Source organism: Pristis pectinata, chromosome 33, assembly GCF_009764475.1.
Source record: "Pristis pectinata isolate sPriPec2 chromosome 33, sPriPec2.1.pri, whole genome shotgun sequence".
Classification (NCBI taxonomy): domain Eukaryota; kingdom Metazoa; phylum Chordata; class Chondrichthyes; order Rhinopristiformes; family Pristidae; genus Pristis; species Pristis pectinata.
In genome coordinates this window covers 16,271,605-16,299,049 of record NC_067437.1, presented here as the reverse complement: position 1 = coordinate 16,299,049, position 27,445 = coordinate 16,271,605, and the positions used below count along the sequence as shown (strand labels likewise).

Sequence of the window (27,445 nt, the reverse complement as noted above, 5' to 3'; positions counted from 1 at the left end):
TTCTGGCAAGCAACTTTATTTGAGGAATGACAAAAGCAGTCATGCCTGGTGTGACTACTTCCTTTCTTCATCAAGGTCAGGACGCCCGGATGCAGCAAGTTCCGTGCTGGGCTCTCCTGCTGTGACTTGGTTTACTGTTCAGCTTGGTGACTAGTCACCCTCTCCAGTAACTTGGCCGGGATGGGGGAACGGTTAGGGCAGTGGTTGGGTATCAGAGGCATCCGGAACAGCCACTCACACGGGCATCACAGTGGGGGAGGGGGCTCTCTTGGGCTGGGCAGCAGCCATCACTTGATGCGGTACAGCACCTTGCGCTGCATTCGATGCTGGATCTCCCCGCGACGCATCATCAGCTGAAGGACCTTGTAGATGGCGTGCTCTGGGTATTTCTGTGTGGGGCAGAACATGACACTCAGTGTGGGGAGGTAGGGGGTGAGATCGGAGCCTGTGGGCTACATCGGTGCGGCTCTTGGCCGGAAAACAAATCAGTACCCATGGAGACACAAGAGACTGCAGATGCTGGAAAATCGGGAGCAACACAGGAAATGCTGGAGGAACTCAGCGGGTCAGGCAGCATCTATGGAGGGAAGTGGACAGTCGTTGTTTCAGGAAACCCAAAACATTGACTGTCCATTTCCCTCCATAGATGCTGACTGACCCGCTGAGTTCCTCCAGCATTTCCTGTGTTGCCCCAGTAACCACGGAGGTGCCTTGCCCTGTCAGCTGGGGCTCAGGTAGGGCCAGTCCCTTCAATGAATGCAGCAGCTCTTCTCCAGCAGAGGTACACCCCCCCCCGGTCCTCACAAACCATGGGACATGCGATGGAACAGCACATTTCACGCCCGTTTCTGTGATGCTGCACATGTCTCACTGCTTCCCGTGTCATGCACAGGGGAACTCCATCACGATTCCAGAGCTGGGTGACCTACTGTAATGAGGAAACCAATCCCACCAGCTCAGAGACCCAACAAACATCTCAGTTGAAACCGAGAGCTCACCACCGTCAGAGTGCGGAGTAACAGCTGAGCAACAGCCGACTCTGGTCTGATGGATCTGCAGGCTCCCTCTGCACACCAGGGCTTCCCTTGCCTCATTGGGGTTGGCTTTAAGCTCGCCAACAGACAGATCACCATGATCGGCCAACAACTCCATCAACTCTCAGGTCTGCACTGTGGTCCCCACACCACCCAGCACCCTGCTGCCCTGTGTCCGGGGGGGGGATCTCAGCCCAGCCCCAAACCCCCCAAAGGAAGGGGATCCGCCCTGCCAGCTTAACCAGGATGAACAAGGTTAACCAGCTTCACCTTGTTGCAGCTACGTAGGACCCTGGTCAGACCCCACTTGGAGTACTGTGCTCAGTTCTGGCCAACTCACTACAGGAAGCATGTGGAAGCCATAGAAAGGGTGCAGAGGAGATTTACAAGGACGCGGCCTGGATTGCGGAGCATGCCTTATGAAAGCAGTTTGAGGGAACTTGGCCTTTTCTCCTTGGAGCGACAGGAGGATGAGGGGAGACCTGATAGAGGTGTATAAGATGATGAGAGGCGTTGATCGGGTAGATAGTCAGAGGCTTTTCCCCAGGGCTGAAATGGTTGCCACAAGAGGACATAGGTTTAAGGTGCTGGGGAGTAGGTATAGAGGGGATGTCAGGGGTAAGTTTTTTTACTCAGAGAGTGGTGAGTGTGTGGAACGGGCTGCTGGCAACGGTGGTGAAGGCGGATATGATAGGGTCTTTTAAGAGACTTTCGGATAGGTACATGGAGCTGAGAAAAATAGAGGGCTATGGGTAAGCCTAGTAATTTCTAAGATAGGGACATGTTCGGCACAGCTTTGTGGGCTGAAGGGCCTGAATTGTGCTGTAGGTTTTGAATGTTTTCTAACCCCCCTCCAGAAACAGCAGCCGACTCCCGCCCCAGTCTCCAGCCCACCAGTGTGGACCGTAGCTCAGCTGTGCCCAGGCTGTGAGCAGCCCAGACCTCACTCCCCTCCTCACAGCATGATCAGCAGAGAGGGAGAGGCCATTTGGCCCCTCGGCCCAGCGCTGGGCTCTGTGCGAGTACACCCACCTGCTTCAGGAAATCCTGGACAATGCTGTGCTCGGACACCTGCGACCCGATGGCAAAGCGACGCTTCAGTTGCTTCTCGATGCGGGACAGCATCTCCTGGTCCTCGGCCGTGGTGAAGCCCTCCACTCCTGCATGTGACAGCAGACCACGTTGGAGCACCACCGTCACCTCCCGCGCTCCAGCCGCCCCTCATCCTCCTCCCAACTGCAGAGCTCCAGTTCAATCCACTAACTCACTGGGAGACCCTGTTCTTGCCCAACCCTGTGGTCCCATCCCTGGGTGTTACTCTGGCTAGAGGTCTGTTCTGCAGGAATCAGTGCTGGGACCTCTGTTGTTTGTGATATAAATGACTTGGATGGGTGGGGACAACACAAAAATTGGAGGAGTTGTGGACAGTGGAGAAGGTTGTGAAAAATATACAGCAGGATATAGACCAGGGTGGAGAAATGGCAGATGGGAGTTTAATCTGGGCAAGTGTGAGGTGTTGCACTTTAGGAGGTCAAATGTAGGGGGAAAGTCTACAGTAAATGGCAAGATCCTTAACAACATTTACATACAGAGGGATCTTGGGGCCCAAGTTCATTGCTCACTGAAAGTGGCCACACAAGAAGAAAGGGTGGTAAAGCAGGCGTATGGCATGCTTCCCTTCATTGGTCGGGGCATTGGGTATAAGCGTCAGGAAGTCACGTTGCAACTGTACAAAACTTTGGACGCACTTAAGAGTATTGTGTGCAGTTCTGGTTGCCCCATTACAGGAAGGATGTGGAGGCTTTGGAGAGGGTACAGAAGAGGTTTACCAGGATGCTGCCTGGATTAGAGGGTATGAGCTACAAGGAGAGGTTGGACAAACTTGGGTTGTTTTCCCCAGAAGTAGTTCATAAAATTATGAGATGCATACAGAGGCTAGACAGTCAGAATCTTTCTCCCAGGGTAGAAATGTCAAATACCAGAAGGTATGCATTTAAAGCAATGGAGGAAAATTTAAGGGTGATGTGTGGGGCAAGTTTTGTTTTAAAACACACAGAGAGTGGTGGGTGCCTGGAATGGGCTGCCAGGGGTAGTGGTGGAAGCAGATATGATAGACATGAATAAGCAGGAAATGGAAGGATGTGGATTACATGCAGACAGAAGAGATTACACTCAATGATTCAGGAGCAGCTTCTTCCCCTCCACCATCAGATTTCTGAACGGCCCATGAACCCAACTTCATTATTCCTATTGTTTTTGCACTATTTTGTAATTGATAGTAATTTTATGTCTTTGCACTGTACTGCTGCCACAAAACAACAAATCTCGTGACATACAATTCAGTGAAAATAAACCTGATTGCGATTCTAATTTGGCATCGTGTTCGGCACAGACATTGTGGGCCGAAGGGCCTGTTCCTGTGCTGTTCCATGCAATCTTCAGTGACCTCCCATTACTTCCTCCCAACACCATGGCCCTGCAACCACCACATGAAACAGCACAGGTCAAGCTCACTGGTAACCACACACAGCTGGCCGAGGGTACCAAGCCCAGCTCTCACCCACCAGCACCCACTCACCAGCCAGACTGCCTGACAGCGCTGCGTCCAGCGTGGAGACCTGGAAAAGCCGCAGCGCCTCCTCCACATCCCGCTCTGTGGCAAACGGCTGCAGCTTCATCTTCGCCAGTGATTCAGAGGTCCGAACGATGGCTTCCAACTGCCTGGGGTGGGGTAGAGAGGAGAGGAGAGTGGTGGGTGCGGGAGGAGTGTAGTGAGCAGTACAATGTGTCAGGAGTTGCACCACCAGCCCTGGGCCCACCCCCTCTGCTGACCTGACGGTGATGGGGATACTGCTGGTGCGGTCACTCTCTCGCTCGTGTTCTCGCGCTCCACTGCGCATCAGGATGTACTTGTTCTTCAGCTTCTCTGCAGCCTCGGCCGAGAGTCTTGGCCCACACTTCCTGTTGGAGAAAGGGCGGATTGGGGACGGTGAACCTCGCCAGCACTTCTCCCCGACAGCCCCACCACAGAGGCCCAACCCCCAGTGATTGACCCACCCATCTAGGTAGACAGCAGTACCAAGCCATTTGCCCACAAAGGGCACCACATTGTCTGATCCACGGCATCACAGTGGCATTCACAGGGAGACCCTGAGCAGGAGTCACTGCTACAGGCCCCAAACTCCATAAGATATAGAAGCAGGATTAGGCCATTTGGCCCATCGAGTCTGCTCCGCCATTCAATCGTGGCTGATTTTTTTCAACCCCCATTCTTCCACCTTCTCCCTTAACCCCCCCTTACGAACCAAGAACCTATCTCTGCCTTAAATACACCCAATGACTTGGCCTCCACAGCCCTCTGTGGCAACAAATCCCACAGATTCACTACCCTCTAGCTGAAGAAATTCCTCCTCATCTCAGTTCTAAAAGGTTGTCCCTTTATTTCTGAGGTTGTGCCCTCAGATCCAAGACTCTCCTACTGATGGAAACATCCTCTACATGTCCACATTATCCCGGCCTTTCAGTATCTGGTAGGTTATAATGAGATCACCCCTCATCCTTCTGAATTCCATCGAGTACAGGCCCAGATATATCAAAAGCTCTTCATAAGCCTTTAATTCCCAGGATCATTCCTGTGAACCTCCTCTGGACCCTCTCCAGGGCCAGCACATTTTTCCTTGGATACAGGGCCCAAAATTGCTCACAATACTCTGAAGTCTTGCTGATCTGTGCGACCATGCAGGCACGGTACCGGGCACAGAGTAACCCCCCACCCTCCCTGCATCCAGCACGTATGATGGTCCCTCACTCACGAGCGGCAGTAAGCGATGTATCTCTTCAACTTGTTGAGCTCGATCTCTCCCTCCACGGCGTGTGTCTGCGTCAGGGCACTTAGGTGCACGTTCATCACATGCTTGGCCAGTACCTGGCGGGGGGGGGCAGAGGGCAAAGTGAGGCCGAGACAGCACAAGGGAATGAAAAGCCAGCTTGATTGATCTGGGCAGCTGGGCACCACAGAGCAGGGCACCGGTTATTGCTGCCCTGCCCCAGGGTTGACCAGGACTCCCAAAATCAGACAGGTGTGAGGGGAAGGGTCAGGGGTCCAGACTGGCACCATTCTCTCCTCCCTGAACAGTATTCGTGAAGCAGCGGAGGTTTTTTTGACAACACCTCATTGACACCACAAAACGATGCATCTAGTAACTGTCAAACTGCTGTCTGTGGGAGCTTGCTGTGTGTAACTCAGCTGCATTGTTTCCTGCACTGATCCAGCAATCACAGTACAAAAGGTACTTCACTGGGTGCAAGTCTCCGAGTCCCAATGGCAAGTTACTGGAAGAAGCTAATGAGGCCAACCCCACTCCAGGGGTTGTTAGCAATGAGCTTCAGGCCAATCCAGACACTGCCTGTCCCCAGCAGTTTAATTACATGCAGCACGCAGCAAATGTTCATCAAAGTTACAGGACAGCTTCGGCTCCCAAATGGCATTGAGTAGTTATCCTATGTAACGTGGGCTCATGAGGCGGGTGGCTGGGGAGAAGTTTAAGCCGAGTAGGATCCTTGGACAGAAATGGGCAGTCCATCACAGTTGGGACATCCCAGCAATGTTGACTGAGTGGGCACTGTGACCCAAGCCTCAACAAGGAGATTGCAGGGAGCAGACTCTGCCCTCCAGGCTGATACCCGCACAAGACTCTTGCTCCAATTGCAGCTGGAATCAGACAACTGGAAGCGCTGATATTTAAGAAAAAGAGGGAATAATGGAGAATATCAGCTTTTGAAAAAAATGTTGCATCCATCAATGAGGATGTGGTTAATGGAGCATAAATGATTAGACAATCAACATGGCTTAAACAAGGGAGTATCTTATGTTTTAAGAGGATGCAACTAGCAGAGTAGATAAGGGGGACCCAGTGGATGCAGTATATCTAGACTTCTTAAAAGGGCATTTGAAAAGCTACCCCATAAACCAGTTGTTACAGAAAATTAGAGCAAGGTGGGGAAGCCATATTAACATCAATAGAGGATTGGCAAAATGACTAAAAGACAGTAACAGACTAAGTCTAACACAGGGGAAACGAGCTTACACGCTTCATAAGGAAGAACAATAAAAAAAACTTTAAACAGTAAGAAACAAGTAAATATTGGTGTAAAGGATTGTGCTTCACAAGCACAGAAGATAACCACGCAGGTACACTGAGTGACTGGGATGGTATCTGATATGTTGGCCTGCAGTTCAAGGGGTTCTGGTGAAAGGCCATGGACTATGAACGTCTCTCCGCAAGCACTGCCTGTTCACTGAACACGTCCAGCATTTTCTGTTGGCTTGCAAAAGCAATGAGTGCATAAGCCCTGCTGAGTGTATAGGACCCTGGGGAGACCTTCCATAGAGTATTCTGTGCAGTTTCTGTGTCCATACCTAAAGGAGGATCCACCGGCAAAGTCAATTCAGTGTAAATTCACTACAATACCGATTCCAGGGATGGGGGAAGGAGGGGATTTATTTGACACAGAAAAGTGGAATAAGATCATCCTACAATGACTGGTTTACCAAATGAGAGATTAATTACAATTGGCTACAAGAATCTGAGGGGCTGACACGAGGAGGCTGTTCTCTCCTGGTAGAGATTCCAGAAATGGGGTCATCATCTCAAGATGGGGGAAGAGCTTTCTATATGCAGATGGCTGCAAAGCTCTGAAATTCCATGTCAGAGAGCTCAGTATATGCAAGGCAGAGGTCAATAGGTTTTTGGACATTAAAGAAATTGGAAGCAATGATTTTCAGAAGGACAAGGAACATGGAACAGGCACGATACTATTTGATAGGTGAACAGGCTACAAGGGCCGAATGGCCTGCTCCCATTTCATAGCAGGATCGAAACTGAAGCCTTTTCAGGCTGAAGTTCCCACCCTAACTGAGGGGACTGTCTCGAGTGGAGACCGGTGGCTCCACACTCCATCCCCACCCACCCAACACTCACCACGTCTCTCTCCTCATTGTGCTCATCCTTCACGATGAAGATCATGTCAAACCGGGACAGGATGGTTGGCATGAAGTCGATGTTCTCCTCTCCTTTGGTGTCATCCCATCGCCCGAAGACTGAGTTTGCTGCAGCCAGCACAGAGCAGCGGGAGTTCAGGGTAGTTGTGATCCCAGCCTGCGCAGGGAAAACATTCCAGTCAATTTCCCAGCAACAAATAAACTCAGACCAACCCCAGATGTTCAAGATAAGGCTCCCCAGCAAATATCAATCTCCTCCTCTGCTGGACTGCCTCCAGGCCCATTGTAGCCACTGCAAAAATCTCCACACCCTACAGTAACCATGGCAATCCTCCCCAGGGCCCAGACAAAACTCACCAGCCTATGGTAACCACCGTAAACCAACTCCTTGGCCTAGTGACCATGGCAACCTTCCCCAAACCTAAAATCCAGGCAGCCCTCTCCCAAGAATACTGTAATAGTTGCCTTCTCTTCAGCCAGTGACCAAAATGGCAAGCCAGGTTTTGCACCAGGCCTGTCAATTGCAAAAGACCATATGACCAATTAAGCTGAACACAGAAACCCACCCCGCCCTTGGCTCAGTGGGCATGATGTCACCTCTATGTACTCAAACCCTCTGTCCTATTTATCCGGCAAATTCCCTCTTATAGAAAGCCACTTCGGCCCCTGAGCTTGCTTCACTATTCAGTACTGATCGTGGCTAATCTGATCTTTGGCCTCAACTCCCTCTTTCTGCAATGACTCAGCACCCATACCTCTGAAATACATCGTACAAAAGTTCACAATTCTCTGGTCCGAATACAAAATTCTCTATGGATTGCTTGTATACGAGTTTAAATCTCAAGTTTTAGTCTTCAGTTTGTCACTCTCAAATCCACTGTTAAATTGTTTTATGACCACTCTTCATCCTTCCACAGAGATTTACCATGAGATGACTAATTAATCCCACCTCAGTGAACAAAGTCAGATCTACAATAGGTCACTTACATACAGGTTTCTTTATGTAGCAACAGAAGCAGATCCCTATAATATCATGGCCAATCTTTTACCTCAGAACCACTTTCCTGCACAAACCACACATCCCGATTCCCCTTGAACCCAGATCTCTGTCCTGTATGCCTGAACCACCATAGCCCTCTTGGACAGATTTCCAAGGATGTACTATCTTCCACTGAAGACATTTCTTTCCACTTCTATCTTGAACGACTGATCCCTTAATTTGAGTTTGTGACCACCCCTGGTTTTAGATACTCCAGCCAAGAGAGAGATCATCCTATATCTACCCAATCAACCCCCACAAGAATTCTGTGCGGTTCAATGGGATCACCTCTCAGTCCCCTAAACTCCAGTCAGTATAGCACAGGGTGCTTAATCTCTTCTTCTATGATAAACTCCAACCCAGGAACCAATCCAGTGAACCTTCACTGCACATTTTTTTGATCCTTCAGAATCCATTTGTTAAACATTTCAAATTAATCTTGGAATTTAAAATTTGGAAAACAGGTATAATGCCGTCCCTCACCCCACTCAGTACCACCATTTGCCTAATTATTTTTATGTCCCTCACCTTTAACTCCTCCCTGTAAAACCCTGTCTCTAAAACCTTGACTCCTACTCCCCCTTTACCTTCCCAGACCAAGTTGTTCCCCTTTACCCTTCCCCATAACTACCCTACACTTTAAATGGGCTCTCAAACATAATCCACAAATCCATTCTTGAGGCTACCTTTCCTAATTTAGTTTGCCCAGACTGAAATCCCCACTGAATATTGCATTACCTCTACTGAATGCCTCAATTATTTCTTTAATGACAGTCAGCCTGACTGCATACTGTTAGTGGGCCCATATATTACTACCACCTGTATGTATGAAGCTTATTATTTCCTCATCTCCAGTCAAACCAGTTGTACTCCGGATCTCTCATTACTACCCCATTTTCCCCATTCTACCTAATGGTCACCTGAATTCACTCCTCAATTAGCATTAACTCTCTGGTGTGCGAAGAATAAAACAGCCATGGATGCCACCTCAAGATTCACACCTCTTCTCTTGGTCAGCTCCAGTCCAGTAACTGTAGGCCAGTCCCCAGACACTCTGGACTGACACCCCTCCTCACCTTGGCAATGGAGATTGTCTGCTGCTCCATGGCTTCGTGAATTGCCACTCGGTCATCTTCTCGCATCTGGGGAGACAGAACGAAACCAGTCAGCAAAACACTGGGAAATGAACCGTGAACTGGAATCATTGGACCCAACGGGCTACAGTCTGGCAAATTCTCTTCTCCATTCATGGGATGTGGGCAGTATTGAAGCCCAGCACCTGCTGTCCCTCCCCAACTGGCCTCGGGAAGGCGTGTCACGGAGCTTCTTCAACCCCTGCTGTCCCTACTGTGAATGGTTACAATGGTTGAAATTCACCGACCATCTGCGTAACTGATGGAATTATTAATCACAACCATCAATCAAACTCCCTCAGTTAGTTGACACTGGACCCATACACCACACAGGCAACTGGAGGACAAACGAAGGGCGGATAGGCCCAAACTACAAGCTCCCCCAGCCCCCCACCACCACCAATCCATCCCACTCACCTGCCTCATGCGTTGGTGTTATTTCCTGGAGGAAATCTAACCCTCATTAACAGCTTCCACTCTCCCTGGGAATTAACCCAGCAGTTAATGGCCCGGATCTTGCTCATTCTTCAACCAGTGATTCCATGAAGAATCACCGGTTCCAGCACTGTGGGGCTCAGCACACACTTTGTGCCACGGAAGTCAGGAGCCCACCCAAGGTGAGATGACATGCACCTGACCTCCCGCTCAGCTCTACACCAGCACAGCCCCATTTACTTCAATAACTGTGACTCTAAAGGCAAGTATCTTTGTTTGTTCTCCCAATTTCACTAATATTCATCGTTTTAATTAATATATCAGTTAAAAGATAGGTTTTTAAAAAAAAATTAGCACTGACCTATTTTCTTAAATCTCTTTCAACTGGTCACTGATTATAAAGGACATTTTAGGAAAAGTGGAAAAGGAACAGTTTATTAAAAGACCTGCGTAGTGTGGGCAGGGCCTCAGGATCTGCAGTCACTGCTCACAGACTGCTTCACTGTATAGCCTACCACTCGATCTGTCCTGCAGGTCGCAAAAGGTTAGTGCAGGATCAACGCAAGCTGTGGGTTGGGTTGAATGTCTTCTGGCCGCTTGGAGACAAGCGAAGCTGTGGCTGTCCTGTGGAAGTCAGGCAATGGATCCCCAGGCCCCTCTCCTGGGCTGCTGTGATGGCCTGTGCTGACAAAGGTCACTTCAACTGCTTCTTAAAATGGTGCAACTGGTCCAGAGACGGTGAAGCAAGTGCCTCTGGTCTGGAATAACTCATCAATAGCTAGCCCTGGTCTCCCCAACCAACAGTACTGTGGCAGTACCTTCAGAGGAATCGTAACAGTCCAAGGGTAATTTTTCGCTTCAACAGTTCAAGTGCATCCCAAAGGCAAATAGGGATAGGCAATAAATGCTGGTCCTGCCAGCCATCCACAATCTGGACAACTAAATAAATAGAAAAGCTTAAGTCAGTAGCTTTGGTCCAGTCGACTCTGGCCTACAGTCAGCCTGCTTGCCACTTCAAGAACCTCACGCAGATCATCACACTGATCTTCCGCTAGTGCAACGTTGATGGTTTATTTTTTTTACCTTGTCAAATTCATCAATACAGACAACACCTCCATCAGCCAGAACCATGGCCCCGCCCTCCATGATGAAATTCCGAGAGGATGGATCTCGCATGACGGACGCAGTCAGTCCAGCCGCGCTGCTCCCCTTCCCAGAGGTGTACACCTTCAACGGGACAAAGAGAGGTCCGTTAGAAGAGAAACGGCCATGGCAACCACTCACTGTTTCCCTCATACCCCACTACACTGCAACCTTCAAGACACCAGCCAAACGTGGGAGAGGGCAACGCAGGCACAGCTGCCCCTGGGTTTTAAGGGCTAACCAACCATGTGGTTCTGGAGTTGAGGAGAGATCTGACTAGATAGGGGTTGAAGGTCCACACCCGTACCACCCCACTCACTTGACCCAGTGCCAGCTCATAAAATACCTGATTTATTGAATCTACTGACCAAACATATCATGCCCACCGGAAGTAACTTAAGCATCTGCAGTTGATTCCCAGGTGATACAGGACACAGTGATGCCTCCACAGGCCTTGCCTGAAGCTAGAGGGACAAAGGTGACTTTGGAAGGATACACCTATGAGAGAGGGAATGCAGCGAATGTACACCAGTTTGACCACTGGGATGGGAGTTTTGTCATACAAGGGCAGAGTGGTGCTGCCAGGAAAGCCGCTGCTCCACAGCTCCAGTGACCTGGGTTCAATCCTAACCTCAGGTGCTGTCTGTGTGGAGTTTGCACGTTCTCCCTGTGACCACGTGGGTTTCCCCCAGGTGCTCTGGTTTCCAACGTGCCCATGGATGGGTTAACTGTCCACTGTAAATTGCCCCTAGTATGTAGATGAGTGGTAGAATCTGGGGGGAGTTGGTGGGAGTGTGGGGAGAATAGGTTTACAGGGGAAATTAGTGAGGAATGGGATTGTTCTATGAGCCAGCAATAGAGTCAATGAATTAATGTAACAAATTATGGAAATAAAGAGATTAAGCACACTGAGCCTGTACTGTTGAGGTTATAAGAATGAAGGGTGATCTCACTGAAATGTACAACAGGACAAGGTAAATGTGGAATTGATGTTTCCCCCAGCTCAGGCGTCTAAATAAGAGGTTGGCCACTCAGGACAGAGATGAGAAGAAACTTCTTCACTTGGAGTATGGCTAATCAACCCAAGGATGTGGGGGCATCAACGGCAGAGAATATTCAAGACAGATGGATAGATTCTTAGATAATAAAGGAATCAAGGGATATGAGCTTAGTGCAGGCAAGTGGTATTGAGATAAAAAGATCAGTTGTGATCTTACCTAACAGCGCTGCAGGAACAAGGGAATAGTCAACTCCTGTTTCTTTTATGCTCTAACTGGGCTGCCACTTGCCTCTCCGTACCTGGGTCAGGCACTGTAGCGAGCCAACCCTCAGTGGGTTTGTGAACAGTATACCCCTGAACAGTGCTCATCACCCAGGTCTGGGTAATGCAGGAAGCTGACAGCATGGCACAGTGGGCACTGCTAACACAGGGAGAAGGTGCAAGGGATTTACACAGCGCCACTCATTTCAGCCAGGCATTCACAAGCTAGTCACAGCCTTTTGAGATCAGAAATCGAAGGAGTAGACCATGAGGGTCTGTTCTGCTATCCAACTGTGCAGCTTGTCCATTCTCCTGCCTGCTCTCCATATCCTGAATGTCTATGTGTCCAATTATCTATCACAGTCTTGAATATACCCAGTGACTGAGCTATCTGTGGTAGGGAATTAAAAAGATTGAAAACCCTGTCGATGGAGAAATTTCTCACCTCAGTCCTAAACAAGAAGCTCCCTTGTCTCAAGACTGGAGCTCGTTTCCAGATGCTGGTTTTGCCATCTACCCCTCTCAGAATGTTTCAATCAGGTCACATCTCATTCTTCTAAAGTCTACTGAATGAAGGACAGTTTTACTCAATCTCATCCCAATGGCCATCCCCTCCACCCCAGCAGTCAGTCTGGTGAACCTATCTTGCACCTCCTCCAGAGCAAGTGCGTCTTTCCTTAGGTTCCAGGATCAAAGCTGGTGAGGTATCACTTCAACCCCTGTTCAATTCCAGCAAGATTTCTTCCCTTTAGCACTTCTAGGCCTTCACGAGAGAGGCTATTGCGTAATTTGCCTTCTGAATTGCTTGCGGTACTTTCTACGTTATGTGACATAGGGCACCCAGACCCCTCTGTACATCCTCATTCGCTACAAAATGTCATCACTTTGTTAAGGTGGAGCTGTCTACTTTCTACAGACTTAACACCAAGCTCCTGGAAGCTGACACACACAATGGACTCGGAATGGGAAGCACGGAAAAAATAAATAGAATGGGTGAAAATGCTCAAGTTCCTCCTGCCTGACCCATTCACTTACCCCAATGGGCGAACACCTCTCCACAAACTTCAGCAGCTGAGACTTGGCTGTGCCGGGATCTCCAAGCATCAGCAGGTTAATGTCACCCCTCCTTGTCAGACCATCGGGCAAGCTGTAGCATGCAGGGGAAACCCAAAGACCAGTCAGAACACACACAGTACTGCACACAATTCTGTTCTCCATATCGCAAACACAGCACTCAGCTCTCTATATCACATATACAGCACTGCACAGTGTACAAGGAGGACAGAGTACAGTAAACACTGAACCCAGGAGGATGACACTGGGCAATTATTAATGGGACACAAGGAAATGATTTTCAACTGATCTAAGGAAGGCACTAGAAGCCTCCTGAAAACAGTTTAAAAAAAACTGGGGGCAAAAAGGAAGGAACTTAAAGCAATTAACATCATCATCAGGAAGAAACAAAGCAAACTAGTGGGCATAAAGGTTGTCATCTTAAGACTCTGAAAAAGAAGCAGTTGCAGAGACAGTGGGACGTGCTGTTATGATCTTCCAAAATCTCCCCGATTCTGACTGGGATGCAGCAGACTGGAAAGTGCAAATGCAAGTCCCCTTTTCAAGAAGGAAGGGAACAGAACACAGGAGACTATAGACCAGTTAGCCCAATATCTGTTATTGGGGAACATGCTGGAATCCATTATCGAAATAGTAGAAGGTCATTTGGAAAACCATAAAACAATTGAGCAAAATCAACAGTTTAATGGAAGGGAAATAGTGTTTCACTTACGTTTTAGAAATCAGTGTACAGCACAGAAATGGGCCCTTTGCCCCCAGTGTTCATGCTGCCCATTGTGTCCATCTACACTAATCCCATTCACCCACGTTAGGTCAGTAACCTTCATCCCTTAATAATTCTTAAGGAACATAACAGGCAGGTGGATGAAGGGGAATCTGTAGTGTATCTGGATTTCCAAAAGGCATTTGATAAGGTGCCTCAAAAAAAAGTTACTGCACAATATAAAGAGTTCCAAATATTGATGTTAATATACGAGCATGGACAGAGGATTGGTTAACTACCATCATGCTATTTTCACGTTGCCAAGACACAGGGTTCAGTGCTGGACCTCACCTAATTTATTTAAATGCTTAGATGAAGGGACATAGTGTATTGTAAAGTGCCCTGCAGTTACTCAGCAGTACCTCCCAAATCTGTGACTTCTAGCACCAAGGAGGACAAGACCAGTAGGTGTAACGGGAAACACCATGACTTGTAAGTTTTCCCTCGAAGTTGCACACTATCCCGACTTGAGAGTACCTTCACTGGAAGGAATGTGGTAGTTGAAGAAGGGAACTCCTACCACTTCTCAAAAGTAGTTAGGCGTTCAGTACAGGTGCCGGCCTTGCCAGTAATACACACATGAAATGTAGATGCACCTGGTGGAACATCAAACATGCTGCACAGAACACAGAAAATGAAAATAAAACTGCAGGTGCTGGAAATGCTCAGGTTAAACAGGAACGATCACCTGATCTGCTGAATGTTTCCAGCATTTTTTCATCTAATTACAGGAGTGCGCACAGTCCCGTAACACAGAAACAATGGAGCAGGCGTAAAAAAAAGACCTCCAAGGATGATATCAGAACCAAGAGGTCAAAGACATCAGTAAAGGGAGAATGGGCCAGAGTTTTTAAATCCAGAAGAGAAAAGGTGATCTGATAGGACTGTTTGAAATTATGACGAGGTGTGAATCAAGATAAGAGCCACCAATAAAACTAAAAGGGAATTCAGAGGCTTTCTCTCCCACCCCACAGAGAATGAGGAGAATGTGGGCTCATCACCACAAGAGTGAGGCAAACAGCAATTTCCCATTTAAGGAGAAACTGAACAGTACATAAGGGAGAAAGGAATAGAAAGGGTGGGAGATGGGAGTAGAAACACAGCACATGCCAGTTGGGCCAAATGGCCATTTCCATGCAGATGATTCAATGCAACTTTACCCAGCTGGGATCCAAAGGACAGAGACAAACTAGGAAGATGCATCTTGCAGTTAACCTGCCATCGTCACAGGAAAGAGATTCACACAGCACAATAACCAGTAAATAAATCAGCAGTCAGTTCTTCAATTTGCCACTGGAGCTAATTAACCTTGTACCCTTAAAGTAGTAAAGTGTCCCAAAGCACTATATGACATCAATTATCATAGAAAAATCTGACTGGCCCTCATTGAAAGAGGGAAGTTGCAGGGGGATGGTTACAAGTAAAGAGAGCAATAGAGAGGAGAGATTCAGGGAGGAAATTCCCAAGCTTCACACCTCAGCTGCTGAAGGCGCGACCACCAGAGTGGGAGCAACGGAAATCAGGGTGGACACTACTAGCAGAGCACAAGAAGCTGGGAAAAGACTTCAGAGGGAGGGATATGGAGCAAGGATGAAGATTTTAAAATTGAAGCATTTCTTAATCTGGAGCTAAACTAAACAGGCTTATGGAGGGAATGGATCTTTGCACAAGTGAGAGCATGGGATGCAAAGCCTAGAGGATAGAACAGAGGCGGCATTGGGACATTCAAGTAACAAAGGAACAGCAGTGTATTTCAGGAGGCGAATGGAAGCAGGTGCAGATTTGGACAATGGCTGCTTCAAATACTGATCAATCACATTCCTCCCACACACACACTGAGCCAGCCCAGAAACCCTGCAAAACCTCACGGATCCTAAAAACATCAGCCTCCTTGGACAAGAAGACATCACTGGATGATTTTTAATAGAGACAGCATTCAAAGTAGAAGAGTTTTCCTGAGCATATGTGGAAAAACTGTATTCAGCAGCAAAAGGTAGAGCGAGGACAGAGATTTAAGTAATTGGCAATAGAACCGATGGGAAGTTTGTTTTAAACATAGCAAGTTGTTATGTGGTAGAAGGCACTGGAGATTCAAAAGGAACTTTCAAACAGGAATTCAGATAAATATTCTGAAGAGGTATTTTGCTGTGCAATAGGAAAAGAGCAGGGGAGGGGGACTAATGGAGAAGCTCTTCTAAAGTAGCAGCACCAACACGATGGATGGAATAACCTTCTGAGCCGCTGGACTGAGCTTGGGTGCAACTCAACCCCACACAGTCTGTGACCACCCCCCAACCCAACACTCACCGCTTCCTGGAGCCCCCGAACAACAGGCAGCTAATGGCCTTCTTGATATCGGCACTGCCGTAGATGGAGGGAGCGATGCTCTTCGAAATGACCTCGTAGATGTTGGGCATGGCGGCAAGATGGCGGAACTCCTCCTCGTCCTGTGGTGACATGGTCCCAGCCAGGCCATGCCCTGAGTGAAAGCAGGGAACAGAATGCATTAGAAAGGGCCAACAATTCCACCCCCCACCCTTCCAATTCTCTGGTAACTAGGGCACGTAAATGCCATGGCCAAGAAAGCTCACCAGTGCCTCTACTTCCTCAGGAGGCTAAAGAAATTTGGTTTGTCCCCTTTGACTCTCACCAACTTTTACCAATGCACCATAGAAAGCATCCTATCTGGATGCATCACAGCTTGGTATGGCAACTGCTCGCCCAGGACCGCAAGAAACTGAAGAGAGTGGTGGACACAGCCCAGCGCATCACGGACACCAGCCTCCCCTCCTTTACCTCTCGCTGTCTTGGTGAAGCAGCCAGCATAATCAAAGACCCTACCCACCCAGGACATTCTCTCTTCTCTCCTCTTCCATCGGGTAGAAGATACAGGAGCCTGAGGGCACGTAACACCAGACTTAAGGACAGCTTCTACCCCACTGTTATACGACTATTGAACGGTTCCCTTATACAATGAAATGGACTCTGACCTCACAATCTACCTTGTTGTGACCTTGCACCTTATTGCACTGCACTTTCTCTGTAGCTGTGACACTTTACTCTGTACTGTTATTGTTTTTACCTGTACTACATCAATACACTCTGTACTAACCCAATGTAACTGCACTGTGTAATGAATTGACCTGTACGGTCAGTATGCAAGACGTTTTTCACTGTACTTCGGTACAAGTGACAATAATAAACCAATACCAAGGCAACAGCAGTTTTCTTGATGGACTCCAGATGGTTAGGTGCCAATTAAAGCAGGGTCCACGAACAGATTCACACAGCAGAGAGCCCAGACCAGGCCTGAGAGTCTGCAAGAATCTCAGCTAGCTCTCCCTGAAGCACCCCCCCAGTTTTTTTTTAAAACAGCGTGGTAACAGGCCCTTCCGGCCCAACGAGTCCACGCCGCCCATTTTAAACCCAAATTAACCTACCCGTACGTCCTTGCAATGTGGGAGGAAACCGATGCTGACACGGGAGAATGTACAAACTCCTTACAGACAGCGACGGGAATCGAACCCCGATCGTTGGCGCTGTAATAGCGTCGCGCTAACTGCTACACTACCATGCCGTCCCACATTTTAACTTGGGCAAATCCCTCATTCCACTTGATCCTTTCAAACAAAATCTACAGAAAGTATCTTCACTGTGCATCGTGCTCAAACAGAAGACTTGCATTTGCAAAGCACCCTTCATGGCTGTGATCTCCCTAAGAATAAAGGGCATCTTTACACGCAGTTACCATGTGTAACACACAACCAGCAATGTGATAATAACCAGATAACTTGCTGCAATGATGTTGGGTGGGCCAGGCTGTTGAGAAGAAATCCCCTGCACTTCTTCACGTCGCGCCTTTTCACCTTCCACACCCTCTCGAGTCTTCTGCTTGTCTCATCTCAAAGATGGTCCCCTCCCTAGTCCCTCCCACACTGCAGCACTCCCTGGGCCCTGCACTGTACTGCCGACCAAGGTTCTGGACTGAAGTCACTGGAATGGGATTTGATCTTTTAACCCAGAGGCAAGAATGCCAACAACTAACATGGCTGTGTGCTGTTCTTGTGTAATGGTGCATTTTATGCCAGGTGCAGGAGTCTATATCTATCTATTTGCCTGGCATCTATAGAGTGTTAATCCTGCACACCCAGCAGCTGGCAACATGAAGCAAGTCAGAAAACAGCACCACAGTTTGGCCAAGGCAGGATCCCAGCCAGTCCCGAAAGAAGAGAACATACCTGTGCCTTCAGTGTCCACCTGGATTCCAACCACCCGGATGTAGGAGCCCCTGATTCCCACACCCACACGATCTCGGCCTTTGTTGGTGGCCCTTCCCGATTTTTTGATTGAGTAGATGCCCATAATAGTGACCCGGTTGCCAGGGACAATCTTGTCGCACAGGTACCTGCGGGTGGAGAGAGGAGTCAGAGGGGTGGAGTGCAGTCGCCAAGTGGGGAGAGCATGCTTGGGGTCAACCCCAAACATCTGGCTCACATCTACAACCCCATCAATTGGAAAGCTATCAATTGGTAGTGTAGCGGTTAGCGTAACACTTTACAGTGCAAGAGACCCGGGTTCAATTCCAGCAACTGTCTGTAAGGAGCTTGTACACTCTCCCCGTGTCTGCGTGGGTTTCCTCCGGGTGCTCTGGTTTCCTCCCACGTTCCAAAAAGGTACGGGTTAGGAAGTTGTGGGCATGCTATGTTGGCACCGGAAGCGTGGCGACACTTGCAGGCTGCCCCCTGAACACTCTACGCAAAAGGTGTATTTCACTGTGTGTTTCGGTGTACATGTGACTAATAAAGATCTTATCTTATCTAAGGCGACATCACAGTCCAGCAAAAGGCTCAAAGCCTCTTTCCCCAGCCCCACTCTCAGGAGGCAGAGCTCTCTCATCCCATCCAACAGGGACAGAGCCTGGTAAACCCTCCTCCTACCCTCCACCCTTGTCTCTTGTTCACTCCCCAGGTACTGGGGATAGATCAGGTTGAGCACCCAGTTGGCGGGGAGCATCTGGAACTAAGGCCCCCTCCCCCTTCCACGGCCCCAGCCACACCCCGTACCTGTCACAGTACAGCTGCATGTGCCGCGGCATCTCTCCATGCGGCACGGCGTCCGGCGACTCCTGTAGCTTCAGGGTTTGGAAATCCACGCACTTGCACTTGTCGGGGATGATGAAGTACGGGTCGACAGGACACTTGGGCCGACCGGCCTGCTCCCTATGACAGACAAGGCCTTCATTAGCCAAACGCTCCTCATGGAGGGCAGCCCCGTTCCCAGGCCTCGCTTTGTGCTAACACAAGCCCACTCCCAGCAGCTGCACATCCTGGGCCAATGTTTCTAACCCTGCCCAGGAGCCTCTCAATTTTCCAGGATTGAGCCTCGTGATTCCGTGGATATTCTGACCCCTAGTCGGGGTAAAATCTTACATTTACATGTTTCACCACCTTTAGAATTTAAGAGATACTTCCTGTCCTACTCTTGTAATATAGGGAAACAGATCCCAAAAACAGTAACAAGATAATGGCCAGATGGTCTAACAACTGTGGGCTTGGACACCAGACCAATTGAAGTTCTTCCGGAGGAGATCTTTAGTGTGTATATGGGGAGGGCACAGGCTGTTCTACATCTCTGACAGTGCAGCACTCCCTCAGTCTTTCGATCACAGTCCAGACTTACCCCCTGACTCAGAGGCAAGAGCACTTCTAACTGAGCCACAGCCATAGTACAGCAGAATGGCAATTTGGGGCAGTGCAACCTATCCTAAGGGAATAATTGGACGTGTCACTGCCCCCCAGGATCAGGTTACTGAGCCAAACAAGAAGTCAAGCACCACGTGGATTATGTTCTGTATTCTGACTGCTCAAATGCGCTCCACGAATCTGCACAAACATCCCTGTGTTGTTACGTGGCTGGAATAGACAATGATGGCATTGATGTTGAGAGGATGCTAGGGAGCCCATAGCTCAAAGAGGTAGGGCATCAGGTGAACATCAGGCACTGAGTTACTTATTTCCAACACAAGGACATGGCACCCCTATCAAATGAAAGGGTGAGGATCGACCAGCTCTAACCAACCCTCCCTCACATGATTCCTTACAAAGCTTCCTCCTTGTCAGAGCACACAGCAACAACCGAGGCATAACTTGTGGGAATGTGAGAGCTGTGTCCTTCTGTTCTGTCACTCAGAAATCAGCACACAGAATGCATCAGTAACAGATAATGTTTCCCTCATGCACTGTTTCCCACTGGTTTCTATAGCTACAAATAGAGGTCCTGATAGAAAACAGTCACTATACACCAAACATGGATCTGGATGTGTAAGCACCGCAGTTTCCCACTGACACTACACTCACGTGTTGCATTTACGAGGCAAGGTGTATCCTTCCAGGCCAGGTCGGACGGCAATGTTGCTCACAACGTTGCGACAGCCGCGACACTCTATGGCAATCCTGGTGGCCTTGGCACGCACGGCACTTGCTGAGATCACAATTCCTGGGATCTTCACCAGCCGAGACATCTGGTCTGACTAAAGGAGCAAGACAGCGAGGGTCAATCTGTTAGTTTGCAGCATCTGATAAACTTTGCGTTTAACAAATTAAAAACCAGAGACAGCTGTCTGTCTATCATACACAACAGTTTCAAAGCATTTAACTTACTCCATTAAACACAGAACAGTACAGCACAGAAAAAGGCCCAATGGCCCATGCTGTCTGTGACGGCCATACCAGTCTGACTAATTCTGCCTTCACATGGTCTATATCCCTCCATTCCCTGTCTGTTCACATGCCTGTTAAACATCACTAACATATCGGCTTTTAGTAACTCCCTTGGCAGTGCGTTCCAGGCACTTACCATCCTCTGTAGAAAAAACTCACCATTAATCTCCTTTAAACTTTTCCCCTCTCACCTTAAAAGCTATGTTCTCTAGTATACATCCAAGGCTCATTCTGAAAATGAACGTGATTCTGAGCCAGGCTGTTTACTGCCTTCTTCTATTAATCTGCTGCTGAGTGAAGAATGGCACTCCTTTTATATAATTTTGAGAATTAGGCTTCAGTATCTCATACCAGCTGGGTTTAACTTTCTGGGCTGTATTGATCTGATCTGGGTAAAGGTCTGAAGTCCTAGTTAATGTCCAGGTTAGTACTCTGTTACTGTAGCACCTTGAGAGCCTTTGCTTCTTCTCCCTGCTCTTACCGATCTATAGCCTCATTTGTCTTGGAGAGTTACTACGTTGGCTGTTTTAACTGTTCTGTACAAGAGTACATTAACAGTTACAAAGGATACAGTAGTGGGGCAAACGTTGTTACCTGACGTAACCCAGAGGCCTAAACTCATAATCCAGAGACAAAGTCGAACGCCAGTAATGCAGCTGTGGAATTTAAATTCAGTTAACCTGAAAACTTAGAAGTATTCAAAATTGCTAGTTTATCAATGTCCCTCATCTCCATCCAAGCTGCTCCAATAGTTATAACACTGGCATCTACCCCAGTGTCGAAATTACCTATATATTTCCGGTCCACAATCGGTAAATGAAGCCATTAATTTCTGCAGGCAACAAGACCCCAACCATAGGTATGGGCTGATGAGTGGCAAGTACAAAAGGTGTATTTCTTTTACTTAAACTTTGACCCACAAATCACAGTCTGATGAAATTACATATTAATCTCATTTTAAAAGGCAGACTGAGGCTTGATAGAGGTTTTGCTGCTCTGCATTCGTAGTTAGTACATTGAGGGGCTCCTTGTAACAGTGAAAGGAGTGATCAAAGCCTGTGGGGGCAAGATCCACGATTTCTTCAAAAGCTTTAAAGTTTGTAGGGAAATCCTCGAACGGCTACAGCAGTGATGGCCGGCTTAGCAAGTTCTCCCTCCCTCACTGCTGCATTCAGCAATCTGCTCAGATTCCTCATTTGTTGGTTCTTGTGGTAGGAATCAATGAGCTCAACCACCTCCCATCCTCAGTGTCTTCAAATCCCTCTCCTTCCAGCTGTTCGATCAGCCTCTCAATGTAAGTGATTTTACTGTTGATGGGGGGATGCCTCAGAAGCCATCAATGACTTCAGCCAGAGTTCGTGCCAACAGGGATTCAAAGCTGAAGGTTTGACCTCCTCCTAGAACTCTTGGATGATACTGAAGCAGTTTGAAATGTTGCATTACTTTCAAACCCATCTCAGAGTCTTCGCTCTCCTTTTATCAACTGTGTTCACCTCCTCTCTGTAGAGCCTCCTGATGTAATAAGCTGCGAAAATCTTAAATTCTTGAATTTACCTAATAGTGCACGTGGCCCAGTAAACTAAAAGAGATTTACACTGAAATGTCCCAAGGCATTTGCAAAACACTAAAGGGTTAACCTATCTTTAAATGCCTTGAAACCACTGAGCACACTTGTTCTTTGGTTAAACAAGTTCCATTGCCCTTTTCCTTACAAAACAAAAAGGCCCATCTCATCACAGTTAAGAACTTGACTAGGTTGGTACCATTGTCTTTCAAAACACCTCATTTAAGATTGCTGGCACTGTTCACATGGGCAGATCCTGCTCCACCTTGTAGATTCACATTTCACAGGGAATAGCACTGACCAAAACCATATAGTTTTGGTAGCAACAAATGGCTTGGCAGCACTGGCTTCACCAGCTTTAAGCACGAGACAAAGTTTTAACCCTAATTGCCAAACCATCAACAGATGATCATTTTGTAACAGTCATTTCATTGATCCAGAGATTCACATGCTTCCCAATCTTACCTAAACAGGAAATTCTTGTCACAAATGATACATTTGGAAATCTATTATTGTCATATAATCTATTCATACAAATTCTATCACCAAGTAGTCACCGCAGTAATATTGTCTTTTCTTAATTTATCAAAGGTTTCTATTCTCCAGGCCAAGGTACCAGCCTTGTGGATCCTTTTTGACACAACATTAGAAACTCTCTTCAATGCCATTTTCACAACAATGGAAGCTGTAAGCAAAATAACTGGGATTTTGGTGCCAATTTAACAACTGCTGTACAATGTACCATGTAAACATGAAGCAAGGTATCTCAGAGGCACAGCTGCATCCTCAGACCACGTCCACAAAACCCTGTTTAACACAGCCGCAAAGTGCGCATTAGTCACGCCCTCTGGGGAAGGCTTCACTGCCAGATAATTTCTCCCAAGCCCAAAGTTCCAGCTTGCTGTCAGTCAAGTTACCTTCAAGCTGCGAATGCTGGCACAATTGGCTTCGGAGTGCAGCATGACCTGGATCTCCTGCAGGATCTCCTCACCCGCCGGGCGTGGACGGGTCACTTCATCTGCCACCTCCTGTGCTGCCTCTTCTAGCTACGTGAAAAGAGGAAGCAAAAGACAACAGTGAAACTCCAGCAGAAGGTACACCACATCAGGGTAAACAGTAACCCATTCTCCCACTTTATTCCCTGTAACCGATTCTCTCACATGCCCATCAACTCCACTTCAATTCTCCCATCACCCACTTACACTAGGAGTTATTTACAGCTGCAACTATCCTATCAACCATCACAGGTTTGAGCACCCAGGGGAAACCCATGCAATCATGGGAAGGGCGTGCAAACCCCATACAGACAGCACCAGTCAGGGTTGTACCTGGATCACTGGAGCTGTGAGGGAGCAGCAGTACCTGCTGTGCCAGCCTTTCCTTAATATAAATTACTGTTATGCCTGGCTACAACATATGGGATTGTGCAGGAATTCACACAAAGAAAACAGCGTTTTGAAATGTAAACTAAAGGCATTATTAAAAACTCATCACCCCAGATGGGACTCGAACCCACAATCCCTGGCTTAGGAGGCCAGTGCCTTATCCATTAGGCCACTGGGGCTGAATAATATACAGCGTCCTCACACTGGTCATAAATCTAGTTTTAATTACCGATCTGATGTGCAGGCAAGTGATTCTGCTACCTGCATCCACTCACTCACCCGCGCCCCACCCCAAACACAATCATTATATTCCTATCATATGCTGGAAAGATTAGTGGAAGGATTCCCAGGGCGACAATGGCTAACATGAGGGGACATAATTTTAAGGTGATTGGAGGAAGATATAAGATATCTTTATTAGTCACACGTACATCAAAACACACAATGAAATGTATCTTTTGCGTAGAAATGTTTTGGGGACAGCCCGCAAGTGTCACCACACTTCTGGCGCCAACATGCTCACAACTTCCTAACCTGTACATCTTTGGAATGTGGGAGGAAACTGGAGCACCCCGGAGGAAATCCACGTAGACACGGGGAGAACGTACAAACTCCTTACAGACCGTGGCTGGATTTGAACCCAGGTCACTGGCACTGTAATAGCATTACACTAACCACTACACTACCGTGCCTGCCAGGGGTGTCGGGGTAAGCTTTTCCCCCCTCACACAGAGTGTGGTGGGTGCGTGGAACGCACAGCCGCCAGAGGTTGCGGGGGCACATACATTAGGGATATTTAAGAGACTCTTAGATAGACACATGAATGATAGAGAAATGGGGGGCTACGTGGGAGGGAAGGGTTAGATAGATCTTAGAGCAGGATAAAATTTCGGCACAACATTGTGGGCCGAAGAGCCTGTACTGTGCTGTAATGTTCTATGTTCTAGTTCCTGGGTCATTCTCATCACAGTGAAGCTTACAGGGAGATTTAACAGAGGTGCTTCCAGTGACAGAAGGACCAGTGACCAGAGGAAACAGATTTAATGTAAATGGTGGTGGAACCAGAGATAAAATGAAACCTTTGAAGCAGTGAATTGTTGAAAACTGAAGCCCCCAGATCTGAGAGGGCAGAGCAAGAAAATTCAAATGCAAGTTTAAAAGGAAAAGAGAACCATTTGCAGAGCTCCAGTGTGGGGCTAATCAGGCAGTTCATTGCTGACCTGGCCCAGGAATGATGGGCTGACCAGCGTCCTCCTGTTCCATTGTTCTACATTCCAGGCAATACAACTTCACAGCCTAACAGCTGATCACACACCAGAGAGAGAATGAGCAGAACATCACCTTACCATCCATTATTGGAAACTAGTAACCCTTAAACAAATCTCCAGTCCCTTTCCAAATATTCATTCTTCTCAAATGGCCCTTGTTAGTACTAGATCATCCAACTATTGGGCGACTGAATCTCTCCCTTATACAGCAAGAGGTCAGATCAGGTCAACTTGCACCCCCTTGATCAACAGCATGCTGACTGACATCGGACAAGCCCAGGAAAGCACTGCCCCAACACCGGCAACCCTTGAATTCAGTGCTGCTGTAGCGTGGAGTGTGACTGTTATGAAGAGTACACAAGTGTCCCAGCTCCAGAGCAAGCATGCTGCGCTTGAACTTTACCAGTGGCAGGTGTTCAGACGGCTGCTTCAGGAGGTAGTCGGCCAGATCCTCATCGAAACTGCTCAGGTCCTCCAGAGACACCTCGATCCAATATTCACCCAGGTTATAATGACGTTTGAGTTCATCCCTGCAATGTTGGGGTAGGGAGGGTGGTGAGATATTTAAACACCTGGACTCTCTCGTCAAAACAGAACTAATGTAGAACCTATAACTGGGACAAATACCCAATCCAAGAGGGAGGGGAGGAAGAGAGCTGCATTTATGTGGCACCTTTCACAATCTTCAGCCAAGGAAATACTGCTTGAAGTTTACTCAGAACAACCACTATTGCTGGTCAGATCAACAGGAATTTCTGGCAACTAAGCACGGACCTCAGCCCCAACACAAACTCTATCCCAGAGACCTGCCTCACCTCCCTCAATGGCATTTGTATACTGGACCTGACCGTCTAACACATGTCCATACATTGGGGGGGGGGGGGGGGGGGGGGGGAGGGGGTTGGTGGTGGTGGGGAAGCAATGCAAGTCAAGGAGGGAGAATGGACAACAGTGAAAGGGTGGAGGCGGGGAGACACAACAGTGGGGTAAGGAGCGAGTGGGTCATTGGGGTTGATCACGGGAGAAAGGAAGGTTGGGGTCCAATTCCGAAGGGAAGGAGGAGGGTCGATCACGGGAGGGAGGAGGGAGAGGAGGACCAGGCAATCCCGTCGGGGGGGGGGGGGTGCAGGAGGAGATAGAGAAGGAGAGGAGATCATGGGGGGGGAGAGGAAGGGGGGCGATCTCCGTGAGGGGGAAAAGAGGAAGTGGTCCGGGAGGGGAAGGGGGGGTGAGGTGAGGTGGGGGCGATCTCCGCGAGGGGAGGGGGGGGTGAGGTGGGGGCGATCTCCGCGAGGGGAGGGGGGTGAGGTGGGGGCGATCTCCGCGAGGGGAGGGGGAGGTGAGGTGGGGGCGATCTCCGCGAGGGGAGGGGGAGGTGAGGTGGGGGCGATCTCCGCGAGGGGAGGGGGGGGGTGAGGTGGGGGCGATCTCCGCGAGGGGAGGGGGGGGTGAGGTGGGGGCGATCTCCGCGAGGGGAGGGGGGGGTGAGGTGGGGGCGATCTCCGGGGGATTCGGTTAATTATACCCCCTCCCTTCCTCGGGCCCGCACCGACCTGTACTTGAAGGTGAAGCCGGTGCGGTCACTGCCCACCCGGTACTGCCGTAGGAACTCCCGCAGCCGCTTCTTGACCTGTGTGCGGCGGAGCTGCCCCTCGTCGCCCTGCGGGTCGAGCCCGAAACTGTCGCTGTAGAACACGCCGGGATCATCGAAACCGGACATGGTGGAGCGGGTACCAGAGGCAGGTCTAAGGCGGCGGGACTCAGCGAGCCGGCGACTCTCTCCCGCTTCCGGCTTATTCGCTCCGCGCGAACTATCGTTTCGCGCCAAAATGGAGCAACGGTTTCCACCCACTCCGTTCCAATTGGCCGCTGGACTGAGACCGGCGAGTTATTGGTCAATTCCCGTCGTGGCCCCGCCCTTCTGTGAAACTCTGGCGCGAAACAGGAGCGGACATGACGTAATTGGGAGGCGGTGTTCGGCGGAACGACGTTGCCCTGGGCGACGCGTCGAGGCGCTCCTTTAGCTTTTAGTCCGGGTTCTGCCGTCATCCGGTGAGTTGTAGAGTGTGCGGACTAGATCTGATGTTATCCCTGCTTCCGTTCTTCATTTCCACTGTACCGAGGCTCGGTGTGGGGAAGGGCTGCAGCCTCGCGTTCTTCTGCAACTAAACACTGAGGGGCCGGGCCCGGTGGCGGAGCCTCTCAAACACAGGAGGCCAGATGAGTGGAAATGGTGCTGTGTACGCAGTGCTGACACTACCAATGTAGAGCACGGATGACACTGTGAACGTATAGATTGGGCAACGTTGCAAATGTCAAGATAACCGTGTACTTTTTTGTATTTTGGTATCACATTTTTATGAATAAAGCTTATTTTGAAGTAAAAAAAATTGCACTTCTGATCTTCCATGTGGTGAATTCCAGTTCACAGCATCTCTCCCCTCAGTGGAAGAGCATCTCAATTCCAACCCCCCCCCCCCCCTCCGCCCCCATCCCTTTATTAATGTGCTGTGCCTCAGGTCCTAGACTCCTATTAATGGAAACATCCTCTCCACGTATACTCTATCCAAGCCTTTCAGTATTCGATAGGTTTCAATGAGATTCCACCCCCCCCCCCCCATCCTTC

The 27,445-nt window shown here is 48.8% G+C and overlaps 1 protein-coding gene and 1 non-coding gene across 2 annotated transcripts; both read right to left on the bottom strand.

The window, feature by feature from the left end:
- mcm5 (minichromosome maintenance complex component 5) lies at positions 1 to 26,632 on the bottom strand. The gene is made up of 16 exons (XM_052043141.1): positions 26,373 to 26,632; positions 25,223 to 25,349; positions 23,084 to 23,212; positions 20,240 to 20,412; positions 18,947 to 19,102; positions 18,122 to 18,288; positions 16,191 to 16,362; positions 13,082 to 13,193; positions 10,726 to 10,869; positions 9,151 to 9,216; positions 7,016 to 7,192; positions 4,847 to 4,959; positions 3,867 to 3,995; positions 3,613 to 3,755; positions 2,067 to 2,194; positions 1 to 389 (listed from the first exon to the last, which is right to left on the bottom strand). The coding sequence occupies exons 1-16, from the start codon at positions 26,537 to 26,539 to the stop codon at positions 288 to 290; spliced, it is 2,205 nt and encodes a 734-aa protein (XP_051899101.1). The 5' UTR covers positions 26,540 to 26,632; the 3' UTR covers positions 1 to 287.
- Positions 23,658 to 23,730, bottom strand: trnar-ccu (transfer RNA arginine (anticodon CCU)). The gene has a single exon. It is a non-coding gene; the product is annotated as a tRNA-Arg (tRNA).
- Positions 26,633 to 27,445: the final 813 nt, after the last annotated feature.